Source organism: Heterodontus francisci, chromosome 1 (assembly GCF_036365525.1).
Source record: "Heterodontus francisci isolate sHetFra1 chromosome 1, sHetFra1.hap1, whole genome shotgun sequence".
NCBI classification, from domain to species: Eukaryota; Metazoa; Chordata; class Chondrichthyes; order Heterodontiformes; family Heterodontidae; genus Heterodontus; species Heterodontus francisci.
Genome location: NC_090371.1, coordinates 181,667,392 through 181,689,266, shown reverse-complemented (window position 1 = coordinate 181,689,266; position 21,875 = coordinate 181,667,392). Strand labels below are relative to the sequence as shown.

Below are 21,875 nucleotides of genomic sequence, written 5' to 3'. Positions count from 1 at the left end.
CGCTTGTTGATTTCTGCATCTAGAGACAGGTTACTGGTGATAGTTGAGCCTAGGTAGGTGAACTCTTGAACTACTTCCAGAGCGTGGTCGCCAATATTGATGGATGGAACATTTCTGACGTCCTGCCCCATGATGTTCGTTTTCTTGAGGCTGATGGTTAGGCCAAGTTCATTGCAGGCAGCCGCAAACCTGTTAATGAGACTCTGCAGGCACTCTTCAGTGTGAGATGTTAAAGAAGCCTCGTCAGCAAAGAGGGGTTACCTGATGAGGACTTTCTGTACTTTGGACTTCGCTCTTAGACGGGCAAGGTTGAACAACCTGCCCCTGATCTTGTGTGGAGGAAAATTCCTTCTTCAGAAGACTTAAACGCATGTGAGAGCATCAGAGAGAAGAAAATCCAAAAAAGTGTGGGTGCGAGAACACAGCCCTGTTTCACGCCACTCAGGATAGGAAAGGGGTCTGATGAGGAGCCGCCATGTTGAATTGTGCCTTTCATATCGTCATGGAATGAGGTGATGATACTTAGTAGCTTTGGTGGACATCCAACCTTTTCTAGTAGTCTGAAGAGACCACGTCTGCTGACGAGGTCAAAGGCTTTGGTGAGATCAATGAAAGCAATGTAGAGGGGCATCTGTTGTTCATGGCATTTCTCCTGTATCTGACGAAGGGAGAACAGCATGTCAACGGTCGATCTCTCTGCATGAAAGCCACACTGTGCCACACTGATGGGAGTATTTAATTGATATCAGCAACCAGACAAATAAATAAAAAGTCAAATCTTAACCATGCAATCTCTCTTTTTCTCTTGGCTCTTCCACTGGTAAGTAACGTATTCCCAGACTTCTACCAATGCTGATAGGAGATAGATAACACTACTCCTGGGACATCTATCTGCTAATGTCTATTTGTTCCCTGGGAGGGTGGAGTGCCCATCATTTCTCTGTTTCTATTTGATGTTGGAAAATTAGGTGCTAAGCCAAAGCATTGCATGACACAATGGGTTCTGCATAGGTGGGTTACCTACCAGCCCACTAACTAACCCACTGGCTATATGATAGTACATTAATCCACTATACCATTATATTGCCACCACAAATGCTTTCCTTCTTTCCCCCCTCCAACTTCCTCTCCAATTTCATCTCTTTGTTTATCCATTTTCTCCTAAAGGAGGTCACTCCTGCTTGTGGTAAATAGCTCCTCTCAACTATTTCAAGAAAGTGTTCATTGTTCATGTATGTCCTTGAACAAAGTGAACTGCAAAGTCCTTCATAGCCAAGTTCAATCCTGTTATTCCCCATTATCAAAATGACTTCAAGCAGGAGTGGCTGAATTAGGACCAGAAATTTTGGCTGTTTTATTTCCATTTACACATCTGACAACAAGGTTAAAAAAAAAGGGAAAACAATAAAAAGGTATACAGCAAGCAACAACAAAAGAAATCACAAAATATAAGTCATTTTTCTGGGATAATGTTTCTCTATGTTAGAATGTAAAATGGACTAAATTGGCCATTTCAGGTATACTCACTAAGACCTGAACATGAGTCAATCAAGTTAGTAGTTTCTGTGTCTTAACAAAAGACCATTTAAAGCATCCAGCATTATACATTTTGCATCTGGTGGCCGGTGTCAATCCTGAAGCCACAGAAACAAAGGTAAAGCATCTTTATTTTTAAAAAATTGTTGATCTCTGATAATTCACTCGGTCTGTGAGTTAAGGATACAATCCCAAAAACTCAAGCAAGAGAAGGAATTTGAAACCTGGTGGTGTGATGGTGAATGTTTATTCAATCAGGCAGTTAAGTAATGATTTGATGTGTACTCTGTTTCTTTGGTAGCCTACTGTCAGTGTAACATTACTTTCAAACAAGGCCCAGTTTTGGGAATACTGAATTTGTAGCAGCCCAATAGTAGTTACCCTCATCAGAATTATACTGTACCCAATATTATAGGGAAACCATTACTGGAACAATTCCAGGCAACAATTCACATTTGATCAAAGGATCTATTTGATGGTACAAAACCTAACCTTCACAGTGTGGCGAAAATTAAGCTCTCACTGAGATTTGAAAGATCAGTAGTAAAAAGAAAATAAAGCCCTGCAGAGGCCAAAAGGAACATTTGTTTGGACTAGCAGCCCCCTGTAGGTGTCATTTAATGGCCCTGATTGGTATGGCAGGTAGGTAATCCCCTTCTTCTGGGTCACAAGCAGGCTTGTTAAACGCTCCAGCTGTGCCAACAGAAGACTCAGACCATGTGTCGTCAAAATACAATGCCTGATTTTTTTTCTCTTCTCCTGTGCAATAGTTACTTTTCTCTTTAAAAAAACACAGAAATCAGGATACATTAATTCCAAGGTCAAGAAGTCATCTTTTGTCTTCATAAAAGCAGCGTAAATTGCCAGCAACCATTGACACACAGACTGCTATCATGTATCGTGTTTTTGTTTTAACAGTTAATATTGTGAGCCTTGCAGGAAGTAGGAGCTCATAAATGGCAGCGATGCACTAGTGTTGCTTTCAGAAATGCCTACAACATGAACATAACAACCCTTGCTGAGAAAAGTGACCACTTCACACAGAACACAGCTGGCAAAAGTTAATGGGGGTCAGATTTCATAGCAGCATGTGTATAGTTTTCAAAGATTTAAAACAAAATACCAGTAGAATGTAGTTACATTTTCTTTTAATTGATTCTCTCACAAGCCACACACTAATGGTTCCTAGTACTGGTCTCCCTTCTTTAATAAAAGGCATTGCTATACAAGTGTTTTGCAAGTGTTTTTTTCTTCTGATTCAAATTTTGGGAAAGGCTAATTGTCTTCAATGGATGCAAATGAATCACCTTTGGCAGATCCTGGAGCTTTCCCTCATGCTGTTGTAAGGACAACAAAACTGAAGCAAAAGTACCACTAAAAGTACATTTCAAATACAAAGCATTTAAATTCTGCATCTCTTTGTACAGGGTTAGGATACACTGATGTACAAAAATGTACAGCACAAGCATGCAACATGTAAGGTTTTACTGTAACCGAAATTCAATCAAACTTTCTAGTTCAGGTTTACAAAAAGGAACAGCTTTATGTTTTTAAGAATATCTTAGGAGGATATCCAGAAAATATACTATCAAAACACATGGGAATGGTTAGCTTGCTACATAAAGGCATTGCTCATTTGCCTTCAGGAATCAAACCTTGGCCAAAAGGGATGAAAAGTCTCCTCTTTGATGATTGTTAAGGTTTCTAAGGGAAAGATGTTTGGTCAGGTTAAACTGAGACTAGCCACCCTAGTCTTTAATGTAAATGTAGACTGCATATTTCTGGATTTAGATGTATAAATCTGGAAGTGCTAGAACAGCATTTGTGTCCACAGTTTCCACATGCTGAACTGATGAGCTCAGCCATGCTACAGTAAAGAGCTGTCAAACAGAGATCACACAGCCCTCCACAGACAGGAATGAATATATAAGGCGAGTCATCCTCGGTCACATCTGATTATCGCCACCCAAATGATGCTAGTGGAAGCCATAGAGAGGCGGGAAGAAAGAAACCATAAAAAGGAGTCTTGTTCCAAAAATAATTGTAATTGTCATCTCGATTTGGAGATGCCTGCTGCTTTATGTGAAATCATACAACATATACTCACATGCAGTCTTGACAAATTATATATAGCTTTATTGTTCAATTCTTAAGTTAATTGGGCTGGTACAATCTTATGCCATATGTCACATCAATAATCTAGTGGAGAGGAAGCAATGTGTGCCCTTGTGGTGCTTATATAAATTTCCAGAGGCTCCCCAATCCCTCACCGCAACTTCACTGAAAGGTGGGCAGAAATCTAGCAGAATTGTTGTAAACTGATACTTTCGCTGCTTCTTTGGGGTTTCTGAAAATTAAAATGAAGTTATAGTGGGAGACCTGCAGAAATTCTACTCTGCAGTCGCTGCCAGCTTACTATGGATGGGCCTTGCCATTTGAGAGCCAGTAAAAATGCAACTTGTGTTAAAGTGTACATGGAATGGAAGTCCATACAGAAAGTACTCTTGTTTGTGCATTTTATACAAGAAAAAATAAGTTACTGGAGGCGATTAGGAAAATCCTCATGGAAATTGAGGGCCAGGTTCTAGAGTTTTACTTGAGGACTGTAGAATTTGATGAATGTCACTAACTGCAATTCAGCATTAGTCTTTCTGAACTGCATCTGATGCCTGGTCGATTTATTCGCATCATTTCCCTATTGTAGAAAAATGAGCATATGGCCCATGATTTAACTATGTATGTTTTGTTTAAATATTTACTAAACTTAGCTGCACATTTTTAATGGATTTTGACCTCATGAATTTCAGTTTCTAAATGATTTTGTTATGACAATTTAAAAATAACACCGTAAACACCAAGGACCTTTCTCAACACATCAAAGCTTACAGCAGTTTGTAAGGATGCTTTGAGAAGATTTTAAGTAATCATCAGGGCCTCTGCCAATTGGGAATGAGACCGAGTGCTCTGATAATTCAGCTGCAGCTCTTCCTGCCCCATTCCTGCTGTTGCTCCGGCCACTATCATTTTTGAAACCTTCTGGCAATGAGCAGCCTTACTGTCCAACTGTTTCAGATGGAAGGTTATGTTTAAAATGCTAATCAAAGTCCTATTCGATTTGTAGCATCCAGATGCAATTTTCAGGTAGCACTGGCTGGATATTGGTACTAGGCGTTAGTCCAATTAATGAGCAGTCTTTAAAGGGGCAACTACCAACTATGGAGCCGGAAATGCTGTAGCAAAGATCATGCTACCTGTGGTCAGTCCATCCGCGCCTTCAACCTATTGCTTCTGACTCAACTCCCAAGAAGCTGCTGGATCGCACGGCCAATGTGATAGGTGTGCTCCTGTGAACTCTGGTTTAACAATCCAGCTTGCTGACCAAATGGAAAAGAGCCCCGACCCTCAAAATCAGCACCAACCACTCAATATCCACACAGAGTGAAAATCACCCCCATACTGTCTTCAGGTCTCTCACAAATCGAGCAACAGATACTGGCTGTGAAATTCAGCTCCATAGGGCCTGTAGTTTCTGTGTTATGGATGCCATTTTAGTTCCAGAATACTGCCCATGCCATGTATACACACTTCCTGCACGGTCGACGCCAGATGACATTTTTGGGGAGGTCAGTAATGCGGGCATTAGGAGCATGCATTGGAAGTATGCAAAGTGGGCAGGTCACGTCAGTCAGCGTGTAATGCTGATTTGAAACCATGCTGCCATTTTTGATTTCGCCACTCCAGCTAACGCTCTTTCCTAAACACGCACAACTGATAATGCATTCAGCAGAAGGAAGGACCCCCCACCACCAGTGCTACTTAAAGGGATCATCAACCACTCTCGGGTTAGTTGCTGATTAATTTCCACTGGCTGTCTGAGTTTGTGGAAGTACTTGCTGACTTCCAGAGTTATTTAAAGTTGATGAAGTCAACAGAGAAGGTGCTGCACTTGGAGAAGACCCTGATTTTGACTTCAAAGGTTCTGGTCAGACCACATGCTCACAGACATGGGTACTGTAGTTATCATCCCCCTTGGGCTGCTGCATGAGAGGGAGATAAAGCAGAGGCTGCATAAAGAGAACAAGCTGCTCACAGAGAGAGGAGGAGGAAGGGAAGAAGGGCTCTCAGCAGAAAGCCTTATCCACCCATAGTCATCGAGCAGCATTTCTCTTACCATCAACCTCTGAGGAGGAGGACCACTCAGAAGATGTACCACCCCATGACTCTCCTGCACCTTCCACTAGTGCAGATACTTTCACCTCTGTGGGTAACTGCTCGGCTTTAGAATCAGGGTCACAAGCTGGTGAGAGCACTGCACATGCTCCCGAGCAGCTGACTGGAGCTGAGACAGCCAAGGCTTCAGACAGTTGGAGGACTGTGCATGGCCAGTCCCATGCTGAGCCCCAGGCTGATGACGAACCTCTGGTGTTGACAGCACAGGTCATACTGGAGTTTCAAGGAGAAGTAAGGCAACATCTGGCAGAGATGCCAGAGGCCATGCGTAGTCATGAGAGCACTATGGAGGAGTCCATCCATGCCAGGACTATGTCTCAGGCATACGAGCAGATGGCTTCCTCCATTGAGAGGTTGGCGACCCTTATTGAAAGCCAGATTCCACAGATACACACAGACCTGCATACCATTACCTTGTCCATGAGATCGACGTAGCAGTGGCAGGACGAGAGAAGGACAGGAGCCTGGAGACATTTCCTGCTCCTAGTCCTTCACTGGTGAGCAGGGAAGTTCCACTTAGCCTCAAGAGGGAGAAGGACAGCTGCCCTCCACATCTGGGGGATCCCCTCAGGATGGTTCAGGTGTGGACACTGACTCATCAGCCCCTCTGCCAGTGCGCCCAGCTCCAGCAGCCGTGACACCTGGGGAAAGTCCTGCACCCATCCAGGAAACCCTCAGGCAGCAGGGGTCCTCCAGGTGTAAGGCAACAAGAGGACGGCCGCCAAAGTCATCTCAGGCCAAGGGATAGCCTGATCAGCAGCCTGCCTCCAGCACAGCTACTAAGACAGGGGTCACACTGCGTAGCGACACCTGCAAGCATATTCAGAAAATCACCTAGCCACACATGGGTATTCAAGAGTGATGCCAATGTTATGTGCATGTAGTTAAACGCTCTTTTGTGCCAAATATTAGCCATCATTGTATGACAACAATGTTCCACCATGCCTTAACTGTGAGCCTCTGAATTCCACCACACCCTTAGTGCAGTGCCAATGTGACCATGTCCTTCATTAGCATGGCAATGTGACTGAAGATATATCAACATATGCTCTCCCATGGGCACTACCTCACAATGTAGCTGGTTGGCATCCAGGTAACACAGAAGGAAAGAAGGTGGAAGAGTACATGCATGAAGGTCAGTCTTTATTGGATTTTCACTGAGTATACATCAGGGTGCCTGAAAATGGGTCATTATGAGCTTGTCTCTTGTCTCCTTTGCATGTCCTTCACCATGTTTGGCCTCCATCACTGTGTTATCATCTTCCATAGCTGTTTGGCTCTGTCCCTCATCTGCATCATCTCTGTCAGAGGACGATTATTGCTCAGGTATATCCTCCTCATGTAAGGCCTCTCCCTCTGTAGTGTTGGATTGTGAAAAGCACAGCAGACTACCATGATGCGCGAAACCCTTGCTACGGCAGGCTGCAGGACTCCACCAGATCTATCGAGACAGCGGAACCTCATCTTCAGCAGCCCAATGGCCTGCTCAATGATGGCTCTGGTGGAGCTGTGGCAAGTGTTGTACCTCTCCTCTGCTGCAGTGCGAGGGCTCCTCACAGGTGTTAGCAACCATGTCTTCAATGGGTGGCCCTTGTCCCCGAGAAGCCAGTCCTGAAGGCGAGCAGGAGGATTGAAAAGCTGAGGCACCTGGGACTGTCGAAGTATGCAGGTGTTGTGGTTGCTTCCCAGGACGCAGGCACACACCTGCAGGAAATGTTTTCGGTGGTCACAGATCAGTTGAACATTTATTGAATGGTAGCCCTTCCTGTTGATGAAGGAGTCTGGCTGGTTCATGGGAGCCTTGATGGCCACATGCTTACAGTCTATCATAACTTGCACCTGGGGGAACCCAGCAATGGCCCCGAAACCGATGGTCCTCTCTGCCTGACTGTCAGGATCAGTCCATTAGTGCAAATATTCGCCAGCCCTCTTGAACAGGGCATTGGTCACCTCCTTGATGCAGCGGTGGGCTGCTGCCTGGGAGACCCCACACATGATCCTGGTGGATCCCTGGAAAGATCCAGACGTGTAGAAGTTTAGTGCCACAGTAATCTTTAGAGCCACTTACATAGGGTTACCCCCAACTCCCAGAGGTCACAAGTCGTGCTGCAGAAGGCCGCAGAAGTCTGTGATGGCCTCCCTGGAGAGTCGTAGTCTTTGCTGACAGTGTCGCTCGGACATCTGGAGGTAAGTGATGAGAGTCCTGTAGATTCTCTGGCGTACATGGCACTTCTTGGCCTGGTCGGCTGCTGCTGATCACGTCCTGGAGCTTCAGGGTCAGGCAAGCTGCCTCTTAGGCCCACCTCTGTCGGAGGTGCCTCAAAACGACAAGGGGATCCAAAACACAGGGTATATGAGGTGCCCTGGGACCTTTGGCTCGCTTCAGATACAGAGACGAACCTGCCAAGGCAACTATGCCTATCAATCTTTGCTTGTCTAGATGTTTTAAAACTAAGGGAATGGCACAGTGGTTAGCACCGCAGCCTCACAGCTCCAGCGACCTGGGTTCGATTCTGTGTACTGCCTGTGTGGAGTTTGTAGGTTTCCTCCGGGTGCTCCAGTTTCCTCCCACAGCCAAAGACTTGCAGGTTGATAGGTAAATTGGCCATCGTAAATTGCCCCTAGTGTAGGTAGGTGGTAGGAGAATTGTGGGGATGTGGTAGGGAATATGGGATTAATGTAGGATTAGCATAAATGGGTGGTTGATGGTTGGCACAGACTCAGTGGGCCAAAGGGCCTGTTTCAGTGCTGTATCTCTAAATAAAAATAAATAAATAAAAGTTTCTGTCTGTCTACCATCTTTTCCATCTGTGTGAGACATTACACACATTACAACATCATTTATGATACCCTCTAATGGCCACCCAACACATACAACCTATCCCCTTGCAGAGCCCCTTGATAAACAGAACCCCCTTGCAGAGCCCCCCTGATATACACAGCTTCTTTGCAGAACCCCCTGATAAACAGAACCCCCATTCACATCCTACATCAGCATAGTTGATATGGCTATAGCACACCGCACTTCCCCTATGTTGCAATGGTCAGGATACCTTTCCTTTCAGGGAAGGGAGAGGCAGAGGGGCAGCCTTTGTCGCCAGAGGCCCTCCATAGGCCACAGCTTGCCCATGGAGGAGGCCCCATCACCCCCCAACAAGCCCGCAGGGAGGCCGCCTTGTTTTACCGAATGACCTCCCCTCATGACGGGGCTCCCAGCAGTTGAATAGCTGGCAGTGAGGAAACGCAGTGAGATGTGGCTGTGAGACTTGCAGTAGTGCTAAATGTGTGAGGGTGATGTGAAGCTGTGAATGGTAAGTATAAGTGGTGGTTAATAGAGAATGTTGGTAGGTGAGTGAAGAACATGTGGTGAATGGAGCAGCATGTGAGGCTAGTGTTTCATTTGTAAGGATATGGCATGTGAAGGTGCATTCGCTGAGCTTGATCACTCGTGTGAGGTCATTAAACTTCTTCCTGCACTGGATCAAGATCCTTGGGACGAGACTTCCTGCAGTGACACGCTGCTCTCATTACCTTCTCAGTGTCCATCTGGAGGATGTCCTGACCCACTGTGGGTAGAGGACCTCTCTCCTCCTTTCCACCTCCTGCACGAAGGCCATTAAGTTCTGTACCAGAGAACCTTGGAGAATGCTCTCTGCCCTGCTGCACATTTGCACTGTTACTCCTGCTCAGAGACTCTGTCCTAGCACTTCCAGCACTTGCTGCAGCCAGAGTGCACCTCCCTATTAAGATGTACAGGCTAGCTTTAAGCAGTGCTGGCCTCATATGAATTTTGGACTCCTGCTGAGGCATGCAGCGACTCAACAGTGCATTTCACACTGGGCTGCATGCTACTATTATAATGAGCAGGCAGTGTAATGTTTGCCTACTGCCTGCATCACAATGGACAGGCGCAGGATAATTGTGCATTGCGATTCCCACGCCTGTTTTTGGGCCAGTTACGACCAGGTGAGAAAGAGATCTAGGGTTCCCTTTCAGCCCTTCACCTGGTCTTACTGTAACAGGGTTTAATTTTAAACACACTGTGTTTTTCGCTACCCCTTGGGTGAATCCTTGTTCACCGCTTTCCAATTATAAGGCAAAGAAACCAGCACAAACAGGTTTTCTCAGGTTTAAAGAAGAAAAGTTGAAATTTATTAAACTTAAACTCTAATTCAGTTAACGCCTACGGATACACGACGTACCCACGCTAGCGTGCATACACGATACACACATGCAGAGAGGGACAGAAAGAGCAGAAGAAAAGTAAATTGGAAAAGTTTGAGGCAATCTCTGAAGAGGGTTTTTTGTTACGGTTCTTCAAGCTCACTGTAGAGTCCTTGATTGTAGGTAGATCGTGCTTTTCATTGGGACACAGTATTCTTCTTAAGGCTTGTTCACTGTAGGAGACTTTTCTCTCTTGGGGTTCATGTGTCTTCAGTGGGTTTTGGAGTTCTGTGAGAAAGAGATGGGAGCAGACAGGAGAGGCTGTGTCGAGCCAGCCAGGAGAGGTCTTTTCAATCTAGGAGCAAACAGCTTTCTGCAGACTCTCAGTTCAAACTGTACAATTCAGAAAAAAACCCAGACTGCCAAGCAGGTTAGTCATGTAACTAACTGGTTTGACCAAGTCTGTTTGTGGATTGTATTGGAGCAGGGGATAGTTCCTTTGTTCCAAACACTGTCTGTCAATATGCAAAAATGTCTTTCCAGCCAGGGTCCTGGCAACCCCTTCTCTTCTTCCCAGCAACAATTTGAAATTTAATGTCCATGTGGCGAAATTAATGTGTCTCATTCTTGGTAGGTGGGGTCCTGCATGACAGGGCCTTATCTAATTTTCCCCCGCTACTTTTATTCTTTGGCAGCTTCACTCTTCATCTTTGTACATTCTTCCTAACTCCTCTAACCTCAAATTAAATTCCATGTAACCTCCTTGGCTAAACCTCTCTCCAAGAAGCTCAGATACCTCTTTTATGCCAAACCATCTTTTCCTCTTAACAGTTCTTAACATTCTATAAAGTGCAATCCGTCTCAGGCTTGAAGACCGTACCTATTTCTCAGAAGCTTCTTCTAGCACCTGTCCTGCATTCTTGGACAGAATACAAGAAAAAGCCTGTCATGTGATAGACAATCCTCCCTCACCTCTATCTGCCAACATATCTCTTTCCTTCTCCTCTGCAGTTTTTTTTTCATGTAAATGTTACAATTTTTAATACTTTTTAACCTGGATTATTTTGGCTCTCGATTTTTAGATTATGCTTCAGGGTGAGTCCCAGATCCCCATAACTTAATGCTTGTTTTGAAAATAACATGTCTGGGAAATGAAGTACAAGCCCTGTCTGGTAATTATTTTTGGCTACAGGATTTAATTTATGTCTTCTTAAGATCTCACTTTGATCTTCAAAAGTTATAACATCACATGAGCTTGTTTTAAGTTTGAAATATGAATGAATTCATTTCACAAAAGATGAACAAGCACATAGAACAGTTATATAATATAATTAAATACTTAGACAATCTACCATCTAGTTCCTTGAGTGGACAAAATAATAAAAGCTTGAAATTCTAAGAACCAAGTTGATCTATCCTCAATAACTTGATAAATATACAATCCACAATGCTTCTTCCTTTCAAGAATATCAACTCACTGGTTGATTTGTTGTTTCTCTGAGGTTTCAAACTCCCTCCTTTCATGGGTTTTCCAAATGTCCCACATTTTAACCACAAGATTATCTTTTTATATCCCAGCAATGGGACTTCCCAAAGCCCAGTGGAAACTCTACCCTCTAATCTCACAATTTCAAAAACGAACTTTGTTTATGTTTGACTTAACACTCTCTTAAGCTTGTAGCCCATAAACCTGCAGCATTGTATTGGAACAGGGTGGAATTTGCCATGTATCTGTGCCCAGAGATGCATGCAATCAGGACTTAAAGCACAGATCAAGATGAAGGAAATTCAGGCGCACATGTGTTATGCACATAGTTACGCTCTGTGAATTTCTTTGCTCTTTCATGCCTGTCTATTGATCCTTATGCTTGAAAACATCTAAGCTCATCAAAATGTTGCTACTCCCACACCAAAGAGACACGCACACAAATTTTCTGCAACTATGGTGGCTTTAAATGGGTGTAAAATTAAGCCCATAATTTTAGCCACAGCAGAAAACAAATCAAGAGTTTTTTTTTTAATTATCCTGATTGAAACCTGCACTGTTTTTTCTTTGAATGCATTTTTATTGCATCAGTAAATGTCACATTAAAAATTGAAAAGCTTTCATGATGCTTGTCCTTGAACATGCTTTACCTAAGGTGCATGAATGATGGTTCAATGACTTGAAACTTTAATTTTACAACTTGATATATCCAAGTTTGCAAATGACAGTAATTTAGGAAGCATAAATGGGAGCAGGAAGTTACAAAGGGCCATAGATAGACTAAGTGAATGGGCAAATCTGCAGGTGGATTTCAATGTTGAGAAACGTGAGACCATCCACTTCAGATTCCAGAAAGACAAATTAGAATATTTTCATAATGGTATGGTCAGGAGCTGTGGTGCAGCAAAGGGATTTCTGTCATCAGGTACACAAATCACTAAAAGCTGATGCACAAGTACAAAAAGTAATCAAAAAGGAAAATGGAATCAGAAAATGCTGGAAATACTCAGCAGGTCTGACAGCATCTGTGGACAGGGAAATAGAGTTAACAGACTGAAATTTCCCAACCCCATGGAGGCAGCTTTGGAGGCAGTGGTGGGGGGTGGTGAGGCATGGGGGGGGGGGGGGGGGGAAGGGGTGTCAAGGAAAATTCGATCGACTCGTGTCAGGCTGGCTCCCACGTGCTTTTCATGGAGGTGATCTCCCAGCAGTGGCAGGTAGCCAATTAGGACACTTCATACACAATCCATAGAAATCAGAAATATTTTTATCTGTAAAGAGTTTCCATCAGCGCCATTATTAAATACCTGCCTGTGTAAATGTACTTCCTGATGGGGGAGTGGGTGGGGGAGAATAAGGAAATAGCAAACAACTATGGGGTAGTTGCTGAACTGTACCTTTACAGTAAAGAAAGCTGATAGCACCACATAAACCTCTTTTGATCACAGGCATCAAAATAGTTACCAAATCTTCACCAAAGCTAATGCAAGGTTTTCCTGTTGTATGCTGTAGTGGTGACAGCAGATTGGAGCCTCAATGCCACAAAATTTGTGGCCCCAGCCATGCTCCAATGAGGATCTACTGAATGGATTTTCGATACCTCCCCTTGTAGAGAAAGTTATCTCTGAAAGATTTTCCCTTGCCTCCTGACAGATGGTGATTTGGAGTGAGTTAGCCTGGACAAACCAAGAGGACGGGGGGAAAACGTTGAGAGATTTTAACATGCTCACAAAACAAACAATTAGCTAATGGTAACACAGAAAACAGAATGCCTCCTGCAGCTAACATTTAAAAAAAACTCTTATATAATTAGAACATCTGGGATGTCTAAAATAAGGACCCCACGAATCTACCAGTGGGTCCAAAGTCTGCACAGACTGAGTGCAGGCCACCCCACTATTAAATTGGTATACTGTGACAAATATTTTCACCTGAAAAATAGGCACAATGCACACCAATTCCTACCTGTTGTTTCCTTAAAAAAAAAGGAGAAATTGAGCTGAACAGATAGGCAAGGTCACCTCTAATTTAATCTTATCGACAGACTATTGCTTTTACACTGGGCTGATTGTAAACTCCCAAAAATGGGGATTTTTGGGGTCAGGTCAGAGGTTAAAAAAATGAAATAGGAACCCAATTGCTGCCTCGAGTTGCCCCCGCCTCAAACCTGCCTGCTTCTGGTTTTAGGAGGCAGGACAAGGGCAGGCAACCAATCCACAGAGGAGATGCGGATTGGTCATTTAAATGTAATGAGGCTATGTAAACTCTTTTTAACAATCATATCAGTTTTAATCTCATGTTGGCTAATTTTCCGAGGCCTCAGGAAACCTGGCAGGTGAAAGGAGGCGAGAAGGCCTGAATCCATGAGCTAAGTGCCTTTACAGCACTGCTTGTGGGTCAGGAGGAGCAGGAGTGTTCCCTCCAGGCCCAACAAGCCACTCTGTAACACCAACCCTCCCCAATCTGTCTGCTTCCCCTCCCAACATTGATTTCCACCCCCATCCCCAACCACCATCTATTCCTCTCCCCCCATATCACAATTGAACTCCTCTCCCTCTTCTCTCCCAAAACAATTGGGATGTTCCCCCCTACAATTGGGATGCCCCCCAACTAGACCTTCCTGCTCCCCTTGGTTGCGTCCTACTTCTGTAGTTTCCCCGCCAAATTCAACGGGGCACCCGCATTTAGTGGCCGCCGCAGAGCCCCCGCAATATTACGCGCGGGGGCTCATTAGAATCGCGGCACTGAGCCACCCTCCCCATATTACGTGGGGAGAGGTGAGACATTCAGCTCAGTGAGAGAGTTTTTGACAGCCTGACAGCTGTCAAAGAAGTACTTACCTGACTGCTGAACAGTGGGGCGACTGTCAATCTGGCAGCAAAGCAGAAAGTCCTGCAGAAATCCAACAGATCAGGCAGCATCTGTGGAAAGAGAAGCAGTGTTAACTTGGCCAAGTTTAGAGACCTGAAAGTTAACTCTGCTTCTCTCTCCACAGATGCTGCCTGACCTGCTGAGTTACCCCAGCACTTTCCGCTTTGCTGCCACATACTTACCCTGCTGTGTCCCAGTGTCCTGTGAAGTTGCAGTCCTCTTCTCCCACTCAAATCTAACATTCCTTCTTATAGGCATGCCGCACCTGGGTGAATAATCTTAAATTCGCACATTCCAGGACGTGAGAGTGAAATATACCATAAAAGGTATTAGAGGTTTACAGAGAACACACTGACACAAATGGGAATGCATGGGTGTCACAGCAATGTAAATACGTCTTTCACTAAATGTTCCTCACCAACCTCTGTGTCCTTTTCTCTGGGTGAATGATGTGTGTTAGCATGTAGTGCCAATGTCACATTCCTTTGCACCATTGGCCCTTTAGGAGAGCCAATGTACGCAATGACATGGACATTGGCTCAGTCAGCTGCTGCTTCTAATGGTTTACACAGGGATGCTGCAGATGTGGACTGGTGCACAGCAGGTGAGCGAGGGTGATGTGTGGCTTGCAGAGCTCATGTCAGTTCCTATGGAACAGACAGTCTTTGCCTGATAAGCCACTTCCATACATCCCGAGCTCACTGCTAGCCCTGTATGTAGAGCCTGGGTGCCATCTGCCCTCCCATGCGTCTTTCATGTTGTAGGTCCTCAGTGTCCTCATAGTCCGAGGAGGAATCCTGTTGACGTCTCTCCTCATCATGCCAGGCCTGGCCCCTATTGGGTGCACAGTTGTGCAGAGCAGCAAAGAAAGGAGCTAGCCTTTTCAGCCCGTAGTACAGGGCATCACCCTAAAAATGCAGGCATTGGAGGCGCTCTTTAAGCATGCCGATCTCCTGCTCATGTAGCTCAGTGGCTGGCGTTGTAGCTCTCCTCTGCAGCAGTGTTGCGGTCTCTCACTGCTGTCGGGAGCCATGTCTGCAAAGGATAGCCCTTATCTCTAAGAAGCCGCCCCTCTATCTGAGCCAGTTCAGTGAACAGCGGTGGCAGCCAGGACTGGCGCAAGACCCAGGTGTCATGGCAGCTGCCTGAGAAGCGGTCACACATTCGCTGCAAGCATCTGCGGTGATCACATACCAGCTTCACCTAGATTGAGAGGACTTCTTTAATGGTGACGTCTGCAGGTGGTAGCCTGGTAGTAGGCCTGGTGGCCACATGAGTGCAGTCTATGAACATTACAACCGATGGTTCTCCGGCAATTGTGCAGAACCAATAGCCCTCTGGGCCTGGCTGTGAGAGTCCATCCTGAAATGGACATACTCACTGGCCCTCTGGTGCAGGGCATTGGTGACCTCCCTGATGCAGCAGTGCACTGCTGACTGTGTGATCGCACAAAGGTCTCTGGTGGGCCCCTAAAAAGCTGCAGAGGCGTCAGGTTTGAGAACCACTGCCACTATGAGGAACAAAGGCATGGGATATCCACTGGAGCCCATGGGTTGCAGGTCATCCTTGAGCAAGGCACAGCGACGTGTCACTACCCTCTCTACATGCGCAATTGCTTCTGAAACTGATGCTCTGACGTTCGATGGCATGTCATGTGGAGCCTGTAGATGCACGACAAACGTAATGGTGGGCTTCCCTTGGGGGCTGCTGCTCAAAACCAGGGGCCTCTACATGGGACCCGCAGCATCGAGGGGACGGTAAAATTCAGCCCTATATTTCAGCAGTCCCAGAAATAAATATGCAACAGACATACATACAAGCAACATTTTTTTTTATTTTTCAAAAAAATTCTTTCATACTGTTCCCATGCATGTGTTAAGTTAGTTGTAGAAAACTGCCATTTGGGAAGGTGAGTCCCCAAGACAATAATAGCAGCACTCAGGTAGGAATTGTGTGGCACCACCTTGAGTCATTTAAAAAAAAAAATTGCATGCCAGCTGGAACATATCCACTGATTCCAAAGAGAACTCTGATGCATTGTTAATACTAAGATTGTTATCAAACAAGCTATTAGTTTGTAGCCAAATCTCGTCATTTTATTGGCCCCTCAATTTTGTAAATATTGTTTGCTCTGTGTTACAGTGAAGCTATATTCTTACTCTTGCAAAAACATATAATTTTGTGATCATTTCCATTTCCTTGCTGCAGCAGTTTATTACATGATAGCAAGTCATTTGGTGGCACAGTGCAATGACCATATCCTCAAAAGTGAGAACTTACTCATGGCTGGGAAAGAGTACCAACAGTTAAATTATACATAAAGTAACTCGCAATGAGAGAGAATCAGGGTATCTTGCATCAAAAACTCTTAAAATTAATAGTGCAGTTTTAGTTCACATTTATTAAATTTACCTGTAATCTTTATTGCAGCAGTTGCTTTCACTATTCAGAAGGAAGAAAGAAGGAAGAAACATGATCTCCTCTTACCCGTGTGTGTGTTCTAATATGCATCTTTAATCCGTCATTCTTGCTGAAAGCCTTGTCACAGTAGGGACACTGGTAGGGGCGCTCACCTGCAAACAAGACAGATAACCATCAGTGAAACAGAGAACTAGTGCAGGATGACAGAAAAGAGGGGAGCTGCTGTCTCGGCACATCAAGAGGGCACAGCATGGCCAGAGGAACACTTTCTCCTCTAGTCTTAATTTTTTTTTGATCAACCAGGGAGGTCAGACCTTTGGGTAAACTGTGCATAAAGAAAGGTTTCCCCCAGTCACTTGAAGGTCAGATCAAAGTTCCACTCTGAACTGTTTGACCTTTGCTACCAACATACAACTCCACACTTTGATTTTTTTAATAAAGTGCATTAAAGGCAACAGTGACCCAATGAATGTATAGCCCATTCCTATTATTGTATGTTTAATATTAATTGCCAGTCAAATTGGGTTATACATTTAGATATCAAAACAGTATTTTACTTTATTTTTAGTCCCATTTTAATGTTTTCAAAAGCAAAGTTTAAAAGCCACTAAATTTTAAAAAGTAGAATGCACCCAATGTATACAAGATGCCATACAAAGCAAAGTGAATATATCTTCCCTAAAGCCCCATTTCCCCCCCAAGGCTTCATACTGTATCACTAATGCCACTTAACTGAATGCCTGATACGGAAAACACAAATATTTCTTTGAAATTAATATAAAATTAAATCCAAAAGTAAATTCTGTGTATCTATGATGTTCATTCCTGGCAATGAACTTTAGCTGCTTATCCTCATTCAGTGTTTACTTCTGTTGTCCTGCTAACAAATTATACTACAATTAAAACTCGGATTGAATACCCAGTCACTTTTTGAAATGTTTTATTTCAATAGTCCACTAAATTAAACAAATAAAATGCCAAAACATGCCACAATCTTCAATTTCAATGGTTGAGTTTTCAGAACATTTTCCATTTCTACTAAAAAGACACAAGATATTCAATAACAGAATAACCTAATGCTCCATGTATGTTTCTGATAATTAAGTAAAATGCTATGAAAATCAAGCTATTCATTCAAATGCAGTCAGTTACCAGCTATATTTAATCAGAAATTTGAAATATCAAAGTTGACCAGTAGATAGAATATTTAGCTTTACTATTTTAATACCGTCCTCCCAATGCTTGCTAATGTTTGTATGTAATTGAAATCGATCCTGAAATAGTGAAACATTGGGCTGAATTTTACACCCCCCCCCCCTCACAAAGAGCGGGAAGGTGGCGGGGGTGGGGTGGGGGTGGGGTAAAATGGAGCGGGGTGCTCCGGGGGTCCTATCCGACCTGCTCCCGCCGCCACTTTACACAGGGCGGTGGCGGCGAGAAACGGCCCGCCTGCCCCAGGCCAATCAAGGTCCTTAAGTGGCCACTTAACGGTCACTTAAGAGCCTTTGCCCGCCTCCATTTAGGATTTTACCTGTGGCTAGTCGGGTGGCTGAGGACTGAAAGAAACCGCCTGACAAAAGCAGGTGGCTCTCCACCGGCTCATGGGGGGCTGGATGGAGGGCTGCCCTGGTGGCACTGCTGGGACTAAGAGCTGCCGGCCCGCTGACTGGCTGGCAGCTCTATTAGATGGGACTTCCTACCTCAAGCGGGTGAAAGTCCCGCCTCAGAGCAATTAAAGCCCGGTGACCCACAAAATACGAGTCGAATCCCCAGGCGAGGCCGAAGCAGGTTCGCCACTGACTTTTCAGTCGGTGGCCGGCTCCTGTCCACCTTGGGTAAAATCCCGGCCATTGTTGTTTCCCATGGCAGTATAAACAGTGGTGAGAACATTAAAAGATACCAAAATAAGACACATAGCAAATTCATTAATGTATCTGCACAGAATATTAGTGTCCCATGTTTGTAACGTCTTTCCACTTACCTGGCTGCACCTCCATATCTACATGTGAATACTGAATACTTGTTTTAAAGTTAAATGATTGTTTAAAATGTAGTCATAATTATTACTCTTGGCTTCAACAAATCAATAAATTCAAACAGGGCTTTATTAATGTGCCAGAACTCAATATAAAACACCTTCATAGTTCGATCTCTAAGTGTCTCTACTTATCCTTGTCCCTGCCACACCAAAAACAACAAGAAGCAAGGTAACTAAAGATGATGGCATATGACAAAACATTTATCCATCTGTCTGTTATCACGCAAATTTTGTTGATGTACACCGCAGAGAGAGAACCTAGCACACCAAATTCCATTTATGTATATACAATAAAGACGTGCCTGCTTCAAGGCAATATATCAAATAAAATGAACAGCATGACTGATAGTCATCTGTTAAAATCATACTTTGTTCTCTACCTTTGATAAGAAAGCCAAGTGGTTTAAAAAAAAACTTATGCTGTGAGGGGATTAGGAATGATATGAAAATCATGACATCAAGAGAGGTGGAGAGAAAGAGAGACAGAGTGACAGAGCAAGAGATAGACAGATAGAATTACTCAACTGAAGACATGATTAATGGGCCTGTGTTTTTCTGATTGCTGTTTGATGCGGTCAGTTCTTGAAGTGACACAGAGAGGACTTTTTTCCATGTGAAATGGATAAAAAAAAGACTAAAGCCAAAATTCTAGTGGGTAGAAAATCAAAAATAACCAGAAAGCAAATAAAAAAGATTTTTGAAAGATACAAGGAATCAAAAGTAGTGAAGACTGGAGCCATATAAATGTTACATAATGCTAAACTACAATAAATATAGAAAGGATATGAAACTAGTAAAAAGGTAAAATGTGGACAGCAACATTATTGCAACATTTTTGTAATGGGATAGATAAAACTGCATGTCAGGAACTAAATAGCTTCTTTCATGGGTTAATTTGATGGAAATATTGTGGGGCATCAGGAGATAGCTGATGTGTTAAATTAAGTCTACACATAAGTCTTCATAAGATTTCAGACAAATTCCAGATACAGCTAAACTGATTGTGGAATCTACAACATCTGCAGAGGTCAGTAAAGCATGTGTTGTGAAGAAACCCAAGCAATTAAATATTTATAAGAAGCAGAACCAGATGGCACACACCTTACAATCCTCCAGGAAATAAGTGAGGAAAAAGGTGAGGCTCTATTCCACATTTATGGAAACTCCACAAGTACAGAATTTGCACTTGAGGATTGCAAGATGGATATGGATCAAGGAATCATTAGTTAGTCTAATGGCGGCAATGTGAAAATAGTCAAAATAATTTCATGGGATATCATCAGTGCCCATTTATATATAATTATAGAAGTAATTGATTCATGCCTCGCAAACCTACCAGAATTCAATGAGAAAGTAAGAAAATTAACAGATCAGAAATATCCAATGAATATGTAATCAACAATGATCCTACGTGTGAGACTTCCGAAGATCAAGGCTCATCAAAAAAATGGCACATTTACTAGCTGAACTGGAAGCAGGCTTGGCAAAAGAAGTTTCCTTCAGTTAGCCTAGCTAGTTAAGGCAGTGGGTAGCAAAGTCAGGTTTCTCCCAGTTATTGATTCCTACTGTATGCTAAGTAATCTTATGTCAGTGGGAATAGTAGTAGAGGCACTACAGATGGCCTCAGCGCCACTGGAAGTCAATTGACCAGGATATCCGAATAACTATCTAGCAACTCTTATTAGAAGTACAATTGCACTGAATTCATCTGAAGACAGAGTTGGGTTAGTTGCAATTGCCTCCAATCATTGAATAAGTTCACACTCATTGTTTAGGCTCATACATGAAGAATAGCTATTTGGGGAAGGTTCCAGCAGCTCAGTGCTCCTCATGGAATTGTGAGCCAACAAGAAGTTATTGCCTGTGGCAAGTGCAGGAAAGGAGAAGTGAGAAGAGAAGAAAATTGGCAAAAAAGGGGAAGGATTTTTTTTTGAAGAAAACAAATAGAACATGGCATTACCTCTGCCTACATAACAACCATCGACACACTACAAGAAGATCAATGCAAGCTCGAGGAACAGCATCTCATTTACCGATTAGGCACACTACAGCCTGCTGGACTGAACATTGAGTTCAATAATTTCAGAGCATGACGGGCCCCCCATTTTACTTTTATTTTCAGTTATTTTTTCTTTTTTTTTGTATGTTTATTTCATTTCATCTTAGTTTGTTCAGTTTGCTTACCCATTGTGTTTTTTTTCATGTTTGCACTTGCTGCTGTTCAATCTTCAGTCCGTTAACACCCTATCTGTACTAATGCTTTGTCTTTCAACACACCATTAACATATTGTTTGCCTTTGCTCCATGACCTTTTGGTCAGCTATGTGGCCTTGTCCAATCTACACCTTCTCCTTTGTTATCTCTTGCCCCACCCCCGCCTCACTTGCTTATAACCTTTGACATTTCTAATATTTGTCAGTTTTGAAGAAGGGTCACTGAACTGAAATATTAACCCTGCTTCTCTTTCCACAGATGCTGCCAGACCTGCTGAGTAACTCCAGCATTTCTTGTTTTCATACAAGAAGTTATGCAGCTGATGGAGACATTTCAAGATGACAAAGGACTGTATAAAGCTCCACCCCAATTTGTACCATTTACACTTCTCATAAAAAAATACTGTGGAGTAAAAAGTGCTGCTGGCACCAAGATATGGACAGGTGATTAGAATAGACAAATTTTAAAAGATTCAAACAAACTGAATAGAATAAGTGCTGAGCTCAGGAAAGGCAGATGGATTTCAAAATGATTATGTATAAGGGAATCCATGCTGGTTCAGGAAATATGAACCATGTGTAGTTAGTGGATGGATCCTATTCAAAATGGGCTGGTTAATTGTGGACTGGGCAATGTCCAGATGCCTCAACAGGTGCATCTCTTTACAGGGAGTGTAGCATTAATATTTTTCTACACTGTCTCCCCTTTTACAGGGAGACCGCTACTCAAATAAAAGCAAAATACTGCGGATGCTGGAAATCTGAAATAAAAACAAGAAATGCTGGAACCACTCAGCAGGTCTGGCAGCATTTGTGAAAAGAGAAGCAGAGTTAACGTTTCGGGTCAGTGACCCTTCTTCGGAACTGACAAATATTAGAAAAGTCACAGGTTATAAGCAAGTGAGGTGGGGGTGGG

At 43.5% G+C, this 21,875-nt stretch overlaps 1 protein-coding gene across 2 annotated transcripts in view; it reads right to left on the bottom strand.

Annotated features, from left to right (window-relative positions):
- Positions 1-21,875, bottom strand: part of prdm5 (PR domain containing 5) — a 342,995-nt gene that overhangs the window by 48,784 nt on the left and 272,336 nt on the right. For both annotated transcript variants that reach the window (XM_068039250.1, XM_068039260.1), the window contains one exon: positions 16,775-16,860. In XM_068039250.1, the coding sequence (XP_067895351.1) occupies positions 16,775-16,860 (86 nt within the window). The remainder of the gene's footprint in view (positions 1-16,774; positions 16,861-21,875) is intronic.